Source organism: Python bivittatus, unplaced genomic scaffold, assembly GCF_059951505.1.
Source record: "Python bivittatus isolate LINGU-HERP-01145 unplaced genomic scaffold, Pbiv_v1 ctg000610_np1212, whole genome shotgun sequence".
NCBI classification, from domain to species: Eukaryota; Metazoa; Chordata; class Lepidosauria; order Squamata; family Pythonidae; genus Python; species Python bivittatus.
This window is the reverse complement of record NW_028277088.1, coordinates 38565209-38584657: the sequence shown is the minus strand read 5'-3', so window position 1 is coordinate 38584657 and position 19449 is coordinate 38565209. Positions and strand designations below refer to the sequence as shown.

The following is a 19449-nucleotide window of genomic DNA, read 5'->3' as shown; positions in this document are numbered from 1 at the left end:
GCAGCAACTCTAAACTGCAGAAGTGCTACTAAGGAGAATATATTACAATATTTTGTGCCAGATTCAATTCATGAGTATTTACAGCAAATGGAGGTTTTGTCAACATGACAAAACATGCATTGTGTCAGCATAATGTGAGTTCAGTCCTTTACATACTTAGGTGGACCATCACAACTTAAGTAGAAAAGAGATGGAGTTGCATTGTGATGTGTGTTTTGTTATTTGTCCCCCTCCTTTGCAAATCCCATTTGTATATATTTATTTACATTTTAAAAATCCCTAGTACACACAAGGAGAAGTAGTTATGTACAAATGACATTTTCTTATTAAAATCAAAAAGAAGCTCATATTGCACCGTAATTATTGTTATCTATAGAATTTCCAGATCAAGTCTTTTGTTGTCTGTGGAAACCAGAGCAGCTTCCTTAGAATTCAGATATATTCTTTGATTCTTTCCCAACTGCTTCATCATACTTGAAAACTACAAGGCCAAATAGCTATGACACTGAAGATGTATGAATACATCTTATATGTTTACTTTTTCTTAAAACAATTATGAGACTCTTAATTTGTGAGGGCAGTTTAGCTTTCCCATGCAACATCTTCAGTTCATACACACGTCCCAAAGGGATGGAACATTATAAACAAGGCAGTACTTGGTAAGGGATTCTCTCTGGCTATAAAAATAAGGATTTACACTAGAATCCTGTGTTTTCAATGTTTTGGTATTTTCCTTAGGAAGGACTTCCTGAATGTATTTGCATAGATGTACCAGTCACTGATTTCCAGTCACTGATTTCATGAGAGTTAGTTTCATGTAAATGTTGGCTGTCATCACATAAATAACAGAGAGTTTTTTCCCACAGATGTTTGACCCCTGATGCAGAGACTCGTCCTGATATAGTAGAGGTCAGTTCAATGATTTCAGATGTTATGATGAAGTATTTAGATGGATTATCAAATTCCCAACTTGTCTTGGAGAAGAAATTGGAACGTGAGAGAAGGCGTACTCAGAGATATTTCATGGAGGCCAATAGGAATTCAATAACATGTCACCATCAACTTGCTGTGTTATCTCAGGTAATGTAAACATATGTAGTTATTTTGTTACCAAGACTATATTATATTCCCCATTATATGTTCCAAGTTATCAGTCAGCATATATAGTACAGCATTAGCCTGCTCTCATGCTTGTCATTTATAAATTAAAGTTTACACCATATTACCAAGCAAACAGCTTATACACAGTATGAATAATTGGCTGCTCGAGGTAGAAAAGAGAAACAGTATTTGTGCCATCATCCAAATGTTGTCTTGTAACTACATTTGAAAAGAACTAAGGTGGCAGCATGTACAGTTCTAATGTCCCCAACTTGCACTCCTGAAAGACCAAATATTGGATCAAATATTGTAAGGCTAAAACTTTGAAAATTTGACAAAGCATGTGTCACAGAACTAAAAAAATTAGAAGCAAGTCACTGCCTCATAAAAACATGAATTAGAAGTCACAAGAGAGACAGAAATAGCCCAAAAGTAATTTCATGCCCCAAGATTATTGGCTATTAATTTACAGATTCAAACATACCAGTAAGATCACATAGTGCTTCCCAAGATATGCTGCAACAAAACAAGATGGGTGGAAATTGTCCCTTACACCAAAAGAGAGTGGCTTCAAATCTGTTGCACTATGTAACTGGGAGAAAAAGGGCAAGAATTCAACCTTGATTTCACTTTAAATAAGGCTTGTATGTTATACTCAGCAGTTATTGCAATTATTTTGTAATTATTCCATAGCTTTTCTACAATAAGTCTCCTTATCAGAGCTTGTGTCCTTGGTAGTTATTCATGGCAGTTTCTTGCCTACCTGGTTGAGAAAACCTTAGTAATTCCAATGACTCTTTTATTCCCACTATATGGGAGTTTGAGTATCTAGGCCCAGATCATGGTGAGCATTGCCATACTGATAATTGTTGAACAGATCACTAACATCTTGCTCCAGTATTAGAACTAAGTAGCCCAACATTAGACCCAGCTGTCATAACAAATGAGTCAGTTTTAATAACCGTCAAGTCTTGGAACAGCCTTCTGCAACTATGATACTTCAGTTGCAAGGTTCCTTTCCTGAAATGTGGGATGGAGATTTAAGGCTTTCTTCATTCACTGTGTGTTGTACATCTCCTTGACACTGGGAAATTTCCCAGATTGCTCCAGACAGAATTTACAATTGAATTTTTAATCAGCAGAGCTGTAAAATGGGCAGTCCCTCTTCTGGAAAGCAGCAATTGGTTTAAGGGGTTTCCAGTAAAAAGAAGAGTTGGGCCACGTATATCTTTGGGGATAGCATGCTCCACAATATGAGAGTCAATACCCAGAAATACCAAGCTCTAATGCTGGGAAAGGTAGAAGGAAAGAGAAGAGGACGACCAGCAGCAAGGTGGATGGACTTAGTTACAGTGGCGATGAGTGCACCATTGGAAGACCTAAAAGAACAGGTTAGGGATAGATCATCATGGAGAAAATCTATCTATGTGGTTGCTAGGAGTAGAAAACAACTTGATGACACATAATCAATACCAAGAAAGCCTGCCTTCTGGACCACACCCTTTTTACCTCATGTGGAGGAGATACAATGATCTCTCTTGATATTCAGACCAGACAGGAAGACTAATGCTTAGTAAGACAGTCCCTCATACCCTTGGTGCCACACCATATATGTTTTTATAGGCAATAAACAGCAGTGTGAATTGGGCCTGGAAGCTAAGCATTAATCAGTGCAGTGACCTCAAAATAGGTGTTATTCTTCAAGAATGTCTGTCCCGACTAAAAATCTGGCTGTCAGATATTGCACCTAACTTCTGAACCATCTTCAAAGTCAGCTCCAGATAAAGCATGCTGCAGTCTTCTAAACAAGACGTGGCCAGGGCATAAGTCATCAAGGCTTCCTGGTCAAGGTATGGCCATAATTGGTGCTCCAGAAGAGTTGGGCCAAGGCCTGTTTGGCAACGGCTTCTATCTGCTGTTCTGGCAAAAGTGCAGGATGACCCCCAAATCATAGACCAGCTTTTTCAGGGGGAGCACAACCATATCAGGAGCAATTACTGAAGCTGATTTATTGAATAACCATGGTATTTAATGAGCAACAGCAACTCTGTCTTGGTAAAGTTTAGTCTGAGATTGTTTCACCCCACCGGGTTCCTAACAGCCTCCAGGCACTGGTTCAAGGCCTCCACATCATCTTCAGCCCTGTGTGGGGTGGCGATGTATAGCTAGCTGATTGTCAGTAGCATACTAATGCTACTTCGCTCTAAACCATTTGATGACCTCTTCCAGTGGCTTTATATAGATATTAAATATGGTGGAAAGGATCAAGCACGGTTTTATCCCATGCTGGAGCAGCCAAACCGTAATTAGGCTTCAACTCCAACTGAAATGGATCTAGATAATCTGCTTATGTTAGGATTGTCTGGAACTGAATCTGTCCCACCTTCTCAACAATCTTTCCTAAAAAGTGAAGATTGGAAAATGGGCAAAAATTGTCAAATAAGTGATGCTTTTTCCAGGAGAAGGTATATCACCAGCTCTTTCAAGGCAGGTAGCATCACAACCACCACTAACATTTGATCAAAATCATATAGTGCTTCCAGCACTGCTTGAAATGTGTTTTAAAAACAAGAGACAGGTAGAAACTGTACATCCCACCCCAAAGAGAGTGGCATCAAGCCCATTACAACAGACAGGTGGGACAAGGAGGGGTAAGAAACTGAACCTTGATTTCACTATAAATGGGCCTTGAATTTGACACAGAGCAGACCCATTATTTTGTAATGGTTTCATGGCTTTTCTACAATAAATCTTATCAGAATTTATTTCTTTGGAAATTTATTCATGACAGTTTCTTGCTTAGCTGATAAAAAGAAGCATGACTAGTACCACAGTTTTTAAAGACCTTCTAAATATCTAAAGAAAATTTATGAAATTTCCTGAATACCTCCTAATGGGAACTTCAGGGACCCATACTGTCAGAGCAAATTATTTCTATTCTGAAGGAATTATTTCTATTATTTTGAAGGAACATTATGAAAAGTCAAGTCTCAGCAGCAGTAGTAGTGGAGCAGCTAGTTTAAAAAGTGAATTTTCTGAAAATATTGATATTCTATCTGAAAACCTCCATCAGTCTTCTGGAAAAGATGAAGAGAAAGATGAAACCCTGTCAGATGATAACTGCACTTTAGAAAACACAGAAAAAGGTAGGGTTGAACAAGAAATGTTTAGTACTCCTGATTAGAATTGCAGAGAAAGGTTAATTTCTGCTTTCATTTTTTACAAAGATGTCTTCTCGGAATTAGATGATGAATTGGATATTTCAAATCATTCCAGCAGTTCAAGTCCTCTTAAAGAGTCAGCATTTGGTAAGTTCCTTCATGAATATTTTTTGAATAGTTGATATTGCTAATTGGAAGTTTATTGGTAATGACAAAATGACTTTGCCATATTACCTGAGCTGGTAATAAGATAGCATGCATTGATCATAAATGGAAATATAATTCAGGTCCTGCAGTTTCAGAATAAATTTGGAATAAATAAGACAACCTCAAGCCAGAAACAAAAGAACAACTTAATTAAAAAATCAAGGATTTAGCAAGAAATCCTCCATAAGCAAATTAATGCAGTTGAAGACGTTCCAAATTTAACATTTGGGAGCATGGTCCTGTATCCACTTTAGGTGTAGCTGGGAGAGGTTGTATTTTGCAAAGTTTGCTCCATGGCTGTCTTCAGAGAGGTTTTTGCAAATGCTTGTAACTCTGTTAAATTTAAATGTACTGATCTGAGAATACAGAGTTACAATGTGAAAGCAATATTTATGATAATAAATATCTCATTTTATTACTTACCCAGTCTTTTTAAAAATGACATAAACTGAAAAAAATTAAGCATCAAGTTTGAAGGAGTTTTATGTTTCAAAGGTATGATCTATGTTATAAAAAGTAAAACTGAGCATTAAGGTAAGTGTCCGTTTGCTATTTGTCTATATTATGATAGTATATATTTATCCTTAAAGCATTGATGTCCATTATATTTTTCAGGAGTGAATAGTTGTATGAAATAAATTCTTGTAGATGAAGTTAATATCAAAGAATGTTCTCTTAAATTTGATTCCTGATTTAATCATAAGACTGGAAGTTTTATGATATCAATTATCCATGATTACTCATTATATCTAAATCTGTCTGTCTGTCTGTCTGTCTGTCTATCTATCTAATTATAATTTTGCTCAGAGCTTTGGATTTAAGTGTTAATTCTCATAGGAGATTTGTAAGATTTGACCCTTTAATTTTAGTTTTAATTTATTTTGAGGAGATTCAAAATAGTATTTTGAACAGGGGATACATGCCCTGTAAAAAACTTTTCAATCTGAGTTCTAGTCAACGAAAACCCCACATTAACAGAGGGCTAGTCTTTCAGATTCTCCCAATTAAAATACAACAGAAGTTTATTATACACATTACATATTAATACTGGAAAATATTAAGAAGAAAGGAAACATAAAATCCCTAAAGAATATACTGCTTAAGACTACATCTTTATCAGAAAAATAATATACCAATAGAATTTCAAACAGGATGTATTGCTTTGGGCAAAATAAAAATTGAAAATAACTATTATTTTTAAATGGTCTTTTATTTTCTTCATTGTTCTGTTACAAATTTGTGAACTACCATGTAGGGCAGGAAGGGACCCTACATATGCCAAATCTTTCAGCCTGTAATTTCCCTGGCTACATGTTCTCATTGTCTATATTCTGGGTGAGTGGAATAATTTATTCTTTCCTAAGCTAGTTCCTAAATACAAGGCTGATGGAAAGGAGAATATGTGAATGTCTTTGTTTTTTTCTTTTCCATTTCATTGTGACTGAATGTAAATTTGCTTACTTTGAGCTCTGGCCCAGGAAACATACATATCAGACAAGAAAATGGTTTCCCATGCCAGTGTGCTCTCTTAGAGCTATGTATAGTAAAAATGCCAGTAGTAAGAAATTAGTTACAATTATTGCATCTAACAGATTGTATGACAAGCAAATAGGATATTCCTATGCTTTGTCAAGTGTGATCAAAATGTGATATTTAGGACAGGTGTGAATCATTATGTGCTGTTTACATCTTGATACTTTTTCTATTTAGAGTTGTCTTTTATTGCCAGATTTTTTTTTTTAATTGCTATGGTAGAATACAAATGTTGGAAGACAAAGTACTTTAGGAATTTAAAATGTTTGCAGCCTCATATATGTTCTGTACTTTTATTATAGGTATTATAAAACACAGCTTCAGTGCTTATGAAAGACAGCCTCAGACAAGGCAAGTTTGAAATCTTATTTTACAAATGTAAATTGTTTGCCTCCTTTACTTTGAATTCACCTTGAACATGACTCTGCAATACAGCAGTTGAAATTTTCAAAGAGTATAATTTTCAAAATAACTGAAACATATGTTAGCAGTTCAGCATCATTTAAAATTATGTGGCAATAGCATATATAAACTAGAAAGAGATGCTCATATATTTTAAAAAATTGTTCACAAAGCAAATCTGTCAGATTTGTTTCAGTGGTATAAATTTCTTAAAATAAATGAGCCAAAGCAGAAATTGTTATTATGGTTATTAATTGTTATTATAGTAATTGTGATACATATTTTTATCCACTTTTTCTATTCCTCTTCAAGATCCATTCAGAATAGGAGTGTGCAACATTTTATTGTCCAAGAGCCACCCTTGTTTTTGAGCACCATGCTGGGGAACATACTCCCTAACATATGAGTACTCTTGGAGAAGAACTAAATCTGATCTTATTTAATATGCATTTAAATTAAACTAAAAGTAAATATAGTTAATACGATAACTCCCAATTATGTATTTAAAGCTGTTCTCCTTTTGTCACAATTTAATTTTTTAAAAAACATTTTTGCCACATCTAAAGCTTTTGGGGACTGTGTACAGCTAAGACTTCAAGCTAAGAGTTCTAATTAAAATGCTAAGTAGTGAAAGCATGCATTTTTTGGTGTCAGCACTCTACAGAGAGCATAGATTTAGTGTAGGATATTCATTAAAGTTACTAAACTCTTAAAGCAACTGCCTTTTTTTAGACTTGCTCAAAAACATGAAAAAAGAGGGCTGCTTTAATGAGTAGCGGAGAGGTACTGTGCTCAGGATTGCACAAGGACACTTATTTGAACACTTCTTTCAAATAATTTTTGAAGGTGCACAGCCCTGACATTTAGTAATGCTGCATGATAAGAAAGATGGATAAGGATTTTTTTTTTAATGTATGTGTGCATCTGTTTCTTTATAAACTTTTGATAAAATTAGAGGCATTATATGTAAGATTCCCAGGTGATTTTCTTTTCAGGCATTGGTGCATTTAGAATTTAATTCTCATACAATGGTTATCTGAAAGATTATTCTTGGTAATATCCTTTCTGTTTTTGCAGAGATTACACCGGAATTCCAGGATTCAGACCAAGACCCGGTAATTTCACCCCTGCTGCTAGTTTTGAATGGACTCCCACCCTTAATTTCTTCTAATCTTATTTTTAAAATTTGTTAGTTTCACATGCAGTTTCTTCTTTTATTTCTTCAGCTTTGCTGCCCCTTGATCTGCTTCTGAAAGCGCCTTCGTTCATGTTCAGGGCCCACGTTAAGAAAATAGAGGACTCGTTAGTGACAGGGTGGAAATCCCATAGTCTTCCTGCTGTGATTCTGCGCAATCTGAAAGATCATGGTAGTACTTAAAAGTATCACTTCACCATTAAGCAAGTTATGAATAGAACATAGGTTTACAGAGAAATTAGAGATAATGCAGATACTATATTGAAGAAAAAGTCTTACATAAATAAAGTTATTTAGAACTCTCAGAAAAGATCTAACTTCTCAGGTACTTGGAATCTTACAATATTGAAAAAGAGGGGACAAAGAATGGTTTCAAAGTTTAATGGGGCAGTCCAAGAAAGAATGGAATGGTGAAGACACCAGGTGGGCAAAGGAAAAATTGAGACAGAAACAGTAGATATGTAATGTGGTATACTGAACATGAAGTAGTTTATTTGAATTGTTCATTTAGTAGAGTACTGTTATCATTCTAGACCAGGGTAAAGGTACAATTATGTAAGTAAGGCAGATTGGGACAGGGTGGATTGCTTAAGAGTTAAGATGTGAAGAATTGTCATCATTCATTAGTTTCAAGTTTTTGCTGTGAATTGAGAAGAATCCAGACACTTTATATAAATGGCTATGATTTTGTGTGGAAATCATATTTGATTTAGAAACATATTTCATGACACTAACCCTGGTAATTGATATCAGGGATTCTTGTGATATTCTTGTTGACAAATCCTCCCTTTTGCCATGCTACATTTCAATGGGGCTAGCATATCTGAGCTACAGAAATACAGATGTCCGTAAGATGGCAGCAATGAGATAAGAGTTTTCAATAGCTGTCATCAAGTGGTAGTCTGGATTTTTATAGCCCAGATGTGGTAACTTTAATTTCAGCAAATAAACAGACATTCATTGTTTTCTCACACATTATTGCATGTAACATGACATTTAATTCTCATTTGGTCCTTTTCTTACCTCATTTTCTCATGCCTATTAAATGAGGCCAGGGTTCAGACAGTTGGACTGTTTACTAGACTAGAGTAGAAAAAGGAACAGTTTAAGATTTCCTTGTTGTATTCTATTATGCAATTGAGACGCATAATGAGGAGGATGTTTTTGAGGTAATTATTTCAGTAAGATAAGAAGTCTCTGGGGTTTGAATTTAACTGCCACTTGACTGTCTCTTGAAGTTTACTGCCTTAACAATAAAAGGCTTTTTGACTGACTTTAGAACTTTAAACTAGGATGAAACATCTTAAATGCTATTGGGAAAAGGGGAAGTGGGACCAAAATCTACTCCAGAAAACAAATGAAGCATGAAAACTACTTCTCAGGGTTATATTTCTAATCTTTGAACTTGCCAGATGGAATGTTGGCAGATTAGGGCACCTCATGAATGTTACAAATCCCAAAGTGCATAGGACGTTATTAGTTTTTCCTTAAGAAAAAAATGCTTTATGTGGCATTTACAAATTAGGTCTTCCTGTAACCCAGGATTGAACTTCATGAGGTGAAAACTAGCAGATGTTTTGTTTATCTCAATGTTTTACAAGAGGTTCGTCTTCTAGAATTTATAGCATGTGAAGGGGTCAGGAGAAAATACCAAGTAAACAGCATCTTTTTTTAAAATATAGAGATACATGGATTGTGTAGATGCCACAAAGCATGTAATGTAAGATAATGTAATGTAATATAATACGGCCTTGATATATGCAGGACTTAGAGATTAGAATGTAATAAATTTGCTAGGAACTTCTATCAATGTTTTATAAACCAGCATATTTCAGGACTATTTTCTAATAAACACTATAAGATTTTTATTGAATTCTTTGTAATGGCCTATCAGTCGAATGGACTTTTTTTTACCAATTCTTTGAGAATGAATTAATATAGATCCCATGAGAAAATATCAGTTATGATTATTTTAATTTAAGAGACTATTGCATTTACTGTTTTGATATGCATAGTTGCATTATCATTGTTTACAATCTGTATAGTGTATTTTGCTGAGTTGCTGATCAGAAATAGTTTATCTAGGTAAGGGGAATAATTGCTACCGAATTGCATAATATATTGTTTGTCTAAAGTGTCCAAAATGCAATGTCTGTCTTGAACAAAAGCATAATGCTTTCTTTCTTTTGATTTTTTCAGAATTTTTTTTCCAGAATTCTTGTAAATTTTCTTCAGTAGTTATTCTGATTCTGTATTTGATAAATATGCTCAAAACCTAGCCATTTTTATGGACTAGGGTGGATCTGGTATGAGAATAATATGGAGAAGGATGGACAAAACCACCCATTGGAAGTTTCTTGAAACAAGTTTATAATTTCTGTAAACAGTTTGTCAAAACCATAAAATAATATAGGGAAATCTGCCATCTTAATATCTTTTGTCTTTTCTGTTCTTTTCTCCCTGTTTTTCACATTTGCAAGATTCAGGCTGAAAAAGAAGATCCAGTTTTCAAAAGGTCTTGCAAAACCAGAGGGTTCTTTATTGTCTTTCAGCAGTGGTGGTTTCTGAACGTGCTCAGATACTCCACTGATGCTACAAATGTTGAAAACTGCATTTCTTGTTATTTTTCATTCCTTCTGAAAAATGAGTAAAGAGGAAAACAGCTACACTTTCTAGAGACAACAGTGTAGACTGCAAGCCTCCGCAGGTGTTTTTTACTGGAGAGTGGGGGAAAAAAAGCATTTTGTTTTATGATACGAATGACAAAGTTTTGGAAAAAAATCTTAGTCAATGAGCAAGGAGAAGGTAAACTATATTTTCAGAAATTCGTGTTGGTACAAACAGCTTCTTTTGTCTCTCTCTCTCTTTATATCACAGTAAATAGGTGGAAATAAGAGAAACGTTTGTGATATGTTAATACTAAAAAATGAGGGCTGAAACCAAAGTATTACAAAGGAGAAATTCAGAAGGGAACTGGACTTTTTTTTACTATAGTTTAAGAAACATCCAAATAGGGGGACTTGCTTTGCAAGTCCACTCACACGTTTCTGAAATTCTTCTATCTTCCCAGCTGTGATTACCTCCAGACTACTATTACTTTCTAGTCTGTCAATGTGGAATTCTCCAGACTGTCTTTCATAAAGAACATAAAGTATTTTGTTCGGCATAGATAGTACTAATGTCAGTGACAGTATATTTTGTGTCTTATAACCAGGGAAGAAATGGAGAAGGAAAACTGTGCCACTCCATCCTTTAATTGACAAAATATACAATAAATTCCTATATGATTTTGCAAACCACTAAGCATTAAACAAGATGGATTTAATCTGGATCCTGTAGTGAATATAGAGGATGATCTTGAAGTACAGAGGGAAGATCCATTGCCAAGGCAACATTCAGATAACTGAAGCTTGAGCCCAGACCAAGGAAGTGATTTATGAAAACACCACAGACAGCCCCCCTCCCAAATTCACATGAGGATGAAAGAGGGACGAAGGGAAGCACTTTCAGACTTGCAAGATTCTGCTACTATAGCCATTCTAATAAAAGTAGCTATAGGTCTACACAGTGTCTGTTTCTTAGTCTGGTCTACCTTATAGGGCTGTCACATATGCACATTCTGAGGGCAGTACTTTTTCCTTTCACAGTCATTCCCCTACCTCCTCAATATAAATGACATCAAACCTATCTTACTTCAGTGGTATTATATAATTTCAGTTCACAGTCCCATGGACAGTATTTAAAGAGATCTTAATTCTGGTTTTCCAGCCCATACCACTGAAATGCCTAGGAACTCCATATCAGTTTCACAATCACTGATTCCATAGCAGGTTGCTGTATTTGTGCTTGTGTGTCCAATAATTGAAAGTTTCAGATTATCTGAATTTTTTCAATACTAACATTTTTTCTCCAGTTTCTTTTCTTAATATAATTAGTAAAATGTATTTAATACATTATACATAGAATATTAGGGGTGGATCCTTACTTTTTCAACAGAAAATTCACAGCATTATTTTCAAGAAGGATCATCATAGGCACTCAGTGTGTTATACAATATTATTTTACCCTGTTGCTATTATTATCATGTTGGTTTTAGTTACACCAGCAGGGCATGCATATTAGGTTTGGATAAAGGAGAGGATTTATTGACCAAAAGTAGACAAGAGAATGTTATAAATGGTCATAGCCTTTTACTGGTTAAAACTTGAGTTTGGTTTAGCAGAAGGCATGGATCTGGCCATTGAATAGTCCTACTACTTACCAATATTCAAGTCCAATTTGCAGACAAGATTAAATGGGAAGCAGTAGAATGCCTTGACCTATCATAGCACAGCCTGTAAACATGCACCCTTGGAATATGACAAACAAGCTGGGCTAGAACTTTAAGACTTCACTCCCTGGATCCTTTATGAAAACTCCCTTGTTTAGGGAATGGAGCATCTCAGTCCTCACTATCTTTTTGAAGCTATCTAATCCAGTGGTTCCAGTACTATGAAAGATTAGGCAACTACATGGGGGCCCTTAATATAAGCCCTGGAAACAGACCAGAGAGGACTGCTGGTTGGCTCTCTTGGGTGTATATACCATCCTTATATACAGTAGCTGCATCTTCCTGGACCAGCTGACAGAGCAAGAAGTAAGATTTGGCTGCCCTCTCCCCAGTACCTGCACAGTGATAATAATACATAATAAAATATTGAAAACTACATCTGTCTTGGCAGTAAATTCTGTACTCAGAGACAGAGATGTCCCCAAATTGTTAACTTAAAAAAAAAATTGACACAGTAATTTTGAAATGACTCCCCTAGTCACAAATACCTTTCAACTGAGTGTCACAATGTATTTCCATCAAGGCTATTAAATGCAAAGGTATTCTCTAGTTCCAGTATCTATATCATCTATCTATCTATCTATCTATCTATCTATCTATCTATCTATCTATCTATCTATCTATCTATCTGATTTTTTGGGAGATAATATTTTACTACCCTTATTTAAATGTATGAATTAGTGGCCTGTCAATGACAGTATGGCGGCTCATCTCATAGCAGTAACTCGTGTCACTAACATAGGATTAAAACAACATGGCCAAACAATAGTAATAAATATAGAGGGTGTATCAAAAGTCAGGCCCCATAGACAATTTATTATTTACATTATGTTAAATGTTCAAGTTGGTTCCATTTTCTTATTTGTTTGATGCATGACATTTGAACATTCCTAAGTACAGTAATGTTTTCTCTAGAAAAAAAAAATAGAACATACTGTGATTGCCTATGGGGCCTGACTTTGGATACCCTGTATATACATAAAATGGCAGCCAAGGACAAAAATCATAAATAAAGATACATCTTGCACGCCCAATTATGGTGAATTGGCTGTGTTACAAAAATATTACTGGAGGGTAAGCTAATCTTCTAATGGTCCTACTGCAGTCACAGCATAAATTGCCCCTTTCTTTACATGTATTTACATTTTAAGCTGAGGAATGACATAGGAGTTGCTATTTTAATTGTCTTATAAAAGCAAAATATTTGACCATCTTGTAGCATACGTTCATTCATATTCTGTGGTACTGAGTCAGAAAGGAAATGAAAATCTTAAATTTGCTCTGTTCTTGACAATATTGTGAATAAAGTCAAACTGCTTTTATAGATTTTTATGTCTGGTTGCAAAGCACACATAAAATAATCTTATTCAGGTTTCAAAGGCTGAAAATGGGTTTTATCTTTTCTTCCTAGAGAATGTTGAAACAGCCTATAAAATCATGATTTGACAACCTTTGTATAGCCTTCATCTAATTTTATTGCATTTTTTTTAAATGTTATTTTGCTCTTGCTACATGAATACTTCAGTAGAACTGAAGTATGGGAAATGCTTTATATTTAGAATTCAATAGCTCTCTGTTAATAGTGTTGTTACAAGAAGGGAAGTACTACTAGATCTCTTTGCAATCTGCAATATCTAAATGCCATTCTGCTCTTCTTTTCCCCTTTCCTGGTTTCTGCATCTGCCGTTGAGAGAAATACTGAAACCAGCAAATTGATTTTCATTGCTGACTGTAACATTATCTTCTGCAGCATCAGCTGGGATTGCTGTGTCACAACGGAAGGTGCGTCAGATCAGTGATCCTATTCAACAGATTCTAATTCAGCTGCACAAAATTATTTATATCACTCAGGTACCTTTTTCTGATATTATTTTAATGCAGACCATTTCTGTTGCTTGGTAGGTACAACAATAGTTTCCCTTCTCTCAACCAGACCTTGGGGTATAATAAAAATGTGTTGGAAGAAGGTCAGTGAAATCCACAGGCTCCATTCTGATTATCCCTAATTATTGTCAGATCTCATGACACTAATCAATGTAATTATTTAAGTATGCCTTTTACTAAGGATAAAAATTAAGCCTCCTGTGTCCCCTCCTTATAATTTGAGCAATAAGGATAAGGACTCCCTCCAGTCTAGATTGACTCTTGGTTATAACATGGCCATGAAGCTTCTGTGACAACAGTGCAGAAATAGTTTGCCATTGCCTTCTTTTGGGATTTTTTCCCAACTTCCACTCTATCCTACAGCCCTGAGATTAGCTGGTAGTCTCTCATACAAATATTAACCAGTATTAACCATAATTAGCCTATTTTGAAATCAGCGAAGGTCAGCTAGGTACTGCCACCACTACGTCCCTAAAAAAAGCTCAAAAACATTTAGATCCAATATATACCTTTTTAAAAGAGACCCCTCCCATCACATACATCTGATCTGCCATTATCATTTTGCAATTTTGTGTATGATTGAGTGTATGCCAGAATTGTTTTAGATTTTTTTTTCCTATCTTCAGTAACTCTTTGCCCCTTTCTTATAACCTTCTCAACATTTCCTGGATATCACAAGAATAAATTAAATATATTGGCATATAGTACATTTCCATCAAATAAAGGTAGCTTCCAATCTGCTGTATAATCTATTGCTATTATTCAGTTTAGGCTTTATGAATGGTTTTATGCTGGCTGAAAGAGAGTTGACATATGTAGCCTTCCCGTCCTTTTTTCTGTGCATCACTGTTAGGTGCCTCCTTCAAGTCACCCTCCCTTGCTCTGTAAGAGCAAGCCAGCTCTGTTTTAGCTGCAGCTGTTTCCTAAAGCAGATGATGATGTCAGGCTCCCCAGATTAGGACTCAACTGTAAATCTACAGCCTCTGACTTTACACAGTTTAACTTGGCTGCTAATCTCAGACCCAGCAGAAGTCTCTCATACATTCAAAATGGTATTGTTAAATAAACAGGAGCCATATTAAATAATTGATCGCTCTCTGTGAGCTTGCATATGTATTTCTAAAACCCATAGTGATTTAAACACACTGCTGCTGCTTCCCACCTTTCCCAGGTTCCAAAACACTCTTTGCCTTGGGCTTTGTAGCCTTAAAATCAAGCAGTTGTTGGTTGTTTATATAATTGCCCTAAAACATTCTGGCTCTCATTTCTCACAGAGGAAATTGAGTTTGTTTCTCTGGTAAAATGCAGGTAAAAGTTTGGCTGATCTCTTCCTTTTAAAATGTTGTACTCAGAAAGTTAAGAACTTGGAGGAAAGGGGGTTAAGAGAGATGGGAAGCAGTGGGCACTTTGACAGAGTTGAAGCAGAGAATGGAAAGGAAAAAGAAGTAAGCAGTATGTATAAAACAAAGGAAAATATAATAATTCCCCTCCTCCCACATACATCTAAGATACTATGCTACTAGGAAAAGTATCAATAAAAAATAAAATAACATCAATAAAAAATGAAATCTCAATATAGGAACTTCAAGATTATCCATTTGGAGTGGTGGCTGCAAGATTTTAAAGTATATTTATATATTACCAAAATAAACTTAGAAGAAATTATGCCACTTCTGATCAAATAAACCCAATTTTCACCACAGGAACTATATAAGGAGTTTATCCACTGGTGATGGATCAGCACCAAAGGATGATACCAAAAGGAATTGCTTCTTCAGCAGAAAACCCACCTTTTTCTGTGCTTAAAGGGGGATGTGTGGTATGGTATAGTATAGTATAGTATAGTATAGTATAGTATAGTATAGTATAGTATAGTATAGTATAGTATAGTATAGTATAGTATAGTATAATCCTGGGAGTAATATGTGCTTCTGTAAGTGGGGCATGGGGTGAGTCCAGGATCATTGTTTTCTGTGAGGTTGTGAGGAGCCAGGGAAAACAGTGAGAGTAGGTGTCAGGCTTTCAGAGGAATAGTGATATGAGATGGCTAGAGGTTGTTCCTTGCTCTTGCCCATTCCTTCTTTTGCAAGTCTTGAGCTTCTATGTTGACCTCCTCTTCCAACTTCTGGTGTGTGTATTGATCTGTTTCTTGACCCTATTTAGTTTCTCATTTAGAGTTAAAGAAAGGGTTGCAAATACTGGTGGCAATTTTCCACCTGTGAATCAGTCTGGCAGTCTTCTTTGACTGATAAAATCTTTAATTTTCCATAGTCTTTGATGTTCAGCAGGGCCATATGTGTTGAATAGATGGACCTTGCAGTATTTCTTCATCTTAAGCGAACTTCCCTAGACTTGCCAAATTCTACCTGGTGGACTTTTGTCCACTCTCCAATTAACAAGCCTTCAGAAGTGTAAATACTGCCCAATCCAACTCAGATTTAAGAGCCTGCATTTTCCTGTATTAAAACAAGATCTCTTCAACAGCCAGACCTGCCTAGATCTATCTTGGTTGCCAGCCATTACCTCTATTCCCAGTTCTCTTTCCCAGAGTTTCTCTGGTAATTTTGATATCATCTGTATGGAAGCTCAGCATCTGCACCCCCTCCCCTCTCCTTAGAAATAACTTCCTATGGGAAAGTAAACTATGTTCTGCTCCCACCTTCTCCTTATCAGCACTGCTTGCACAAAGCATTTGTTTGAGTTTTGTATGGATACATGAACAGCCAGCAGGAAGCCATTGTGCAGGCTGTCACAATAATCCTCAAGGATTCTGTGAGTAGTTAGGGGTTTAAGCATTGTGCACAGTTTTCAGTGGTTCATGATTCCTGAAAGCTGCTGGGCATTTTCTATCCTTATCTAGCCATTTTGTGTTCCCATCCCATTCTTTTAACAACAATACATTACTGCATACCTGGGCATGCAGAAACCATTGCACCACGACCTAACTTTTAGGCACATGTCCCCATTAGTATTAGCAAGTGCTAAAATGGAATGTGAATGTTCTTCTTGATGGGTTACTACAATGCCCGTTCATCAGCTTCACTGGCAAAATTAATTATTTTTCTTCCCTATACATGCAGTCTAAATTTGTTCTGGAAGATTAAGAGACTTAAGTAAATATCCATGGGTAGCAAGGAGAATAAGAGGAGTTCCAATCAGTCTTAGCAGGAGCCTTGTACATCTGTTAGATCTCATAGTCTCTCTGCGTCCTCCTCACATTGGCCCAGCCATCCTGCTCCTCATAGCTATGCCAAATGCGCTATCTTCCAGTTTGAGACTAGGTGACTCCCAGGTCAGGCTAGTGGAAACTATGGATGGGGCAAAAGTATCTTATTCTTGTACATTCTTTTACAGTCCTATACATTCTGTTTTACATTCCTATTACATCCCTGTTACTTTCTAGGGAAAAAAAGTTTTCCAATCTCATAGTATACATTCCTTCACACCTAATCTACTTGTTTATAATCTAATCTAATGTTTATAATAATTGTTTAGGCCAGTTTTTTTCCTTAACTCCACGCTTTTGTTTATCCAAGAAGCTCACATATTTTTGATTGACTAGTTTGGTGCAGTGTGTGTGCTAATTTTTGTTTTCTGAGTTACAATACTGAAGGACTCCTCAGAAAAAGAGCAGTCATCTCCATGTGACTAGTATCCTCCAGATGAGTGCACTACAGATTTACAAATTCTGGGATCATGGGAGTTGCAGCCCAACACATCTAAACCCCATATAGAAATAACTTCCTTATTATTTGGTAGCTCCCTTGTTTTCAAAGTGACAATCAGCCAACTGACTTCACTATTACAAAGGATGATACTGCAACATATATCTATATCTCTGCATATTAATTATTGAGATAAAATATTAACAGAATATGTAAGCAAAATGTGATGAACTAGCAAAAGCTAGAGTAAACAAGGCATAGGAAAGCTGCACGTCTGGTTGAAAGACACCAATCTGTTTCTTTGTATCTAAATGGGAACTTATCTAATTTCCTACTTTCAAACCTATACATACATATGTACGTACATACATATATACATATACCAAACTTAGTTCTTCAAAATGCATACTTCTCAAATTTTACAATGCAATTTCACCCTTTTAAAAAATATGTATATTAAAGAAAGCCTGGCTAGGGGGCAGCACCTAGCCAGTCTTGGCTATATGGAAAAGCTAAGCAGGATCAGATCTAGTTAGTAGTTGGATAAAAAGCTGCCAGGAAATCCCAGGACTGTAGGCTAGATTTTTTTTTTTTAAGGAAGGTCTATGAAGTATACCAAAAAAAAACAACAACCCTTGAAAAAGACAGTAGCAAACCACTTCATACTGTTGCCAAGAAAATTACATCAACAAATCCATGAAATCACTAGGAAATGAGCTTGTTTCAAAGGAGGAATTTTGCATCAGATATATATATATAGAAAAATGAATACATCTGAAGCAATGTGATACGTGCGCACGTGCACACACACCCACACACTTAATTCTTCAGAAGTTGACAAATCCAAAAAAGAGAAACTAGGAGAGTTTTGAAATTGATATATTCATCCATCCCTATTGCAAAGTGGTATTTTCTGCTATGTCTCTTCTATGCAATCCTTTTTTATTCTGACATACCCCTATTACTCTATGTGAGACTGCAGTTCTAAATTAACTTTGAAGGTAAATCTCATTTAGCACAGTGAACATTAAGTAAATATGCATTGGACTGTGCTCCAATATCCAAAATTAAGTAGTATATCTATATTTATTGGCACCCTATATTTATTCCTTCCCTCTTTACTTTCCACTTAGTTACTTCCCCTTTAAAATCTTGTGATCACCTTAGTATTCTTGCAGTTTCTTTTGCTAATGACTTCTTCGTTGTTCAGGCATTTTATCACATGTTGTAAGATTTCGTATTTCCCTTGTTTGTACCTTAAACCCATTTGCCTTTTTAGCAGATTTTATCAACTTCCATCTTTTGAATGGATGAAATGTTTTTTTTTTCTTTTAAGAGCAGGTCAGGCCAGCATGATAAACTTTTTCTTTTAATTCTTATATATAAGATTTTTTTTTTAATGAATATATATTAAATGTATGTATGTGTGTGTATGTGTGTATGTATATATATGTGTGTGTGAATGAAAATTTAAAACCTTTATTTGTAAAATCAGAATGTTACACATATATTTATAACATATTAATACATTATTAACATTTAAGTTTACTTAACAATGGGGGATATGGGAAATTAAATGTATGCACTATATGGATATATATTTCTAAGTATATAACTTGAGGCACTCTCATAAAATGCTTGTTCAAATATTTAAAAATCATTATTGCAAAGAATGTGTATCCTTACAACCTTGTAGTATCTGTTTTTTGGAAGTCATAAAATCTTTCTGCATTCATTTCCATTGTCCTGTTAATCTCCAAACTATTGTTATAATTCACATGAACATAAGCGTCTGCAAGAACCAATGTGTCTTACAGAACAAAATGAGTATGTGAAATAGTTTGTGTCCAGAAAGGAGTCACTAATAGCATAAGTCATATCATATAAACCAATGTTTCATTCTAAGGATTACAGTTAGCTGAATCTATCCTGTAAAGAGATTTAAGCATCTAATAGATAGAAAATAATATG

The 19449-nt window shown here is 35.4% G+C and overlaps 1 protein-coding gene across 1 annotated transcript in view; it reads left to right on the top strand.

Annotated features, from left to right (window-relative positions):
• NEK10 (NIMA related kinase 10) overlaps positions 1–19449 on the top strand; it is a 121171-nt gene that overhangs the window by 70979 nt on the left and 30743 nt on the right. The window contains exons 26-32 of the mRNA XM_088150834.1: positions 867–1080; positions 4070–4247; positions 4329–4409; positions 6305–6353; positions 7482–7519; positions 7631–7771; positions 13680–13780. Of these exons, the coding sequence (XP_088006960.1) occupies positions 867–1080; positions 4070–4247; positions 4329–4409; positions 6305–6353; positions 7482–7519; positions 7631–7771; positions 13680–13780 (802 nt within the window). The remainder of the gene's footprint in view (positions 1–866; positions 1081–4069; positions 4248–4328; positions 4410–6304; positions 6354–7481; positions 7520–7630; positions 7772–13679; positions 13781–19449) is intronic.